This window comes from Galeopterus variegatus, unplaced genomic scaffold, assembly GCF_000696425.1.
Source record: "Galeopterus variegatus unplaced genomic scaffold, G_variegatus-3.0.2 Scaffold8060, whole genome shotgun sequence".
Lineage (NCBI taxonomy): Eukaryota > Metazoa > Chordata > Mammalia > Dermoptera > Cynocephalidae > Galeopterus > Galeopterus variegatus.
Window position 1 is genome coordinate 17,976 of NW_007734171.1, and position 2,119 is coordinate 20,094.

The window sequence follows — 2,119 nt, forward strand, 5'->3', positions numbered from 1 at the left end:
ACTTTTATCCCATGGTAAGAAGGAGTAATCTGAGGTCCAGAGAGGTTAAGGAGCTTCCTAGACTCACACAGTTAGTAGGTGGTGAGTTTGGATTGAACCCATGTAATCTGGCTCTAGAGCATGCATTTTTAACTGGGGTAATATTGCCACCAAGGGCACATAATTTGTCCTTAAGAGGATGAAAAATTTTTACTCATTTTCTGTATATGACACAGATATACTACTTTGGTTTGAATAATCATTCCCTTTAAAGCCTATATTGAAGTGTCGTCCCCATTGTAACAGTATTAAGAGGACGGGAAATCTGACTATGGTATTTAAAACATGGGGACCTTTCAAATGGCATTTGAAATGTGATTAGATGACGAATCGATTAACTCATTCATGAATGAATGGGTTGTCATGAGAATAGACTAGTGGCTTTATTAGTAGAGGTGGACACGCCCTTGCTCCCTGTCGCCTTGTGATGCCCAGCACAACCTCCGATGCGCCCTTTCCACCTTGGACTTCCCAGCCCTCAGAACTGTAAGAAGGCATTGATTTCAGACTGGAAAACAAAACCGATGGGTCCTCCGTGGACACTGGGAAAAGCGAGTGGGATAGAAAAGTGTCCTGGTGGCAGCCAGGAAGTGAGTGGTCTTCAGGGTACATAAGAGAAATGTTTAGGAAGGATGTAGGGTGATTCATATGTCCACACAGACTTAAGTGTGGCCGCATGACTGTGGGTGGATGGTAGGTAGGACACACAGAATCCAGGTAATGGTGAAGGGTGGGAGAGGACAGAATGAGCCACTGAATCAGGTGGCCGTGGGGAAGAGTGTGGAGGAGACACCCTCTCCTTGCCGTGTGATCCCTCAGAATTGAACAATGAGGAGTGAGGCAGGTCTGTTTGGAAGGCTCTGAAGGGGTGCTAAGGAACTGTCCCCTTTTCTAACCAGGGCACCTTGGCCTCCCTCCACTCCCAGAGGTGTCAGGTTGGGCCATTGTGATGTCAAAGCCACCCCTCCCTGGACAGGGCTAGAGGGGCTGGGGGAGGGGCTTGCTGAGCAAACAAAGCCTAGGGTGTGGCTGCTCATTGTCCTGGGCAGGGTATATATAGGGGGGCCGGGGGCCCTGGGACAGACCACTGGGCAGTGCTGACATGGCGGAGGAGAGCAGGACACCACAGCCCACCAGAAACACCAAAGCGGGGAAGGAGAGGAAGACCCCCTGTCCACCCAAGTCCAGAGGAAAGGGCAAGGTGAGATGAGCACCCAAGCTCCTTCTCATCTTCCCCTTGACCCCTTTCTCCCAAGACCCCTCCCCTGTCCTCGCCTGGCACAACCTCCCTCAGCCCACACTCCTTCCCAGGGAGCCCCTGTTCCCATGCCTCCTGCGTCCTCTTCCCCCAAACAGTTGCCCTTCTGTGATCGCCCTGTTGTCCTTCCAGGCGCCCAAGACAACCTTGAAGCTTAAAAGACCCCTCCAAGGGATTCTGAGGAAAAAAGCTGCTGCAAAAATGACCACCCTCTCAATTCAACCCCCAAAAGGGAAAAAGCCAAAACTATTCGGCCACTATCACCAGCTGAATAAGGAACTGCAGCAAAATGAGCCAGGACAAAAAGGACGAGGAGGTCCCCAGCACCTCAAGGGACGAAGAGACCCCCAGCACCTCGAGTGACGAGGAGATGGCCCAGCACCTCACGTGGCGACCTGGGCAGCTGCTAACTTAAGAGTGACACCAGAGACCTGAAAACTATCTGCAGGTCTCCAGAGGGCTGGCTGCCAGGTCATGGCAAGTATATGTTACACCAGCAGCACACGATGGTGGCAAGTAAAATAAAATGTTCCCGTTGTGACATAAAGTGTGTGTGTGCATGTTCTGTGAGGTGGGAGGGGGAAGGAAGGGAAGAGGCAGGTGTGGGAGGGGAGGGAGGGAGCTGGGTCCTGCGGGGTTGGCGTCAGACAGACAGGTCCACTGTTTGCCAGACACAGAGGATAAAGGCTGGGTCAGGACAGAGAAGTGACAAGTTTCCTGCTTAACACCTTGTCCCACGGGGGAAGAGAAATAGGATGTTATTTCTGAGTGTGGATGCAGGGGCATAGACCTAGCTGGGGAGAGGTGAGATGTGTGCAGTGA

The 2,119-nt window shown here is 51.9% G+C and overlaps 1 protein-coding gene across 1 annotated transcript; it reads left to right on the forward strand.

The window, feature by feature from the left end:
• The first annotated feature begins 1,017 nt into the window (after positions 1 to 1,017).
• LOC103608146 (spermatid nuclear transition protein 3-like) lies at positions 1,018 to 1,699 on the forward strand. Its single transcript, XM_008592588.1, has 2 exons — positions 1,018 to 1,240; positions 1,430 to 1,699. The coding sequence occupies exons 1-2, from the start codon at positions 1,142 to 1,144 to the stop codon at positions 1,658 to 1,660; spliced, it is 330 nt and encodes a 109-aa protein (XP_008590810.1). The 5' UTR covers positions 1,018 to 1,141; the 3' UTR covers positions 1,661 to 1,699.
• Positions 1,700 to 2,119: the final 420 nt, after the last annotated feature.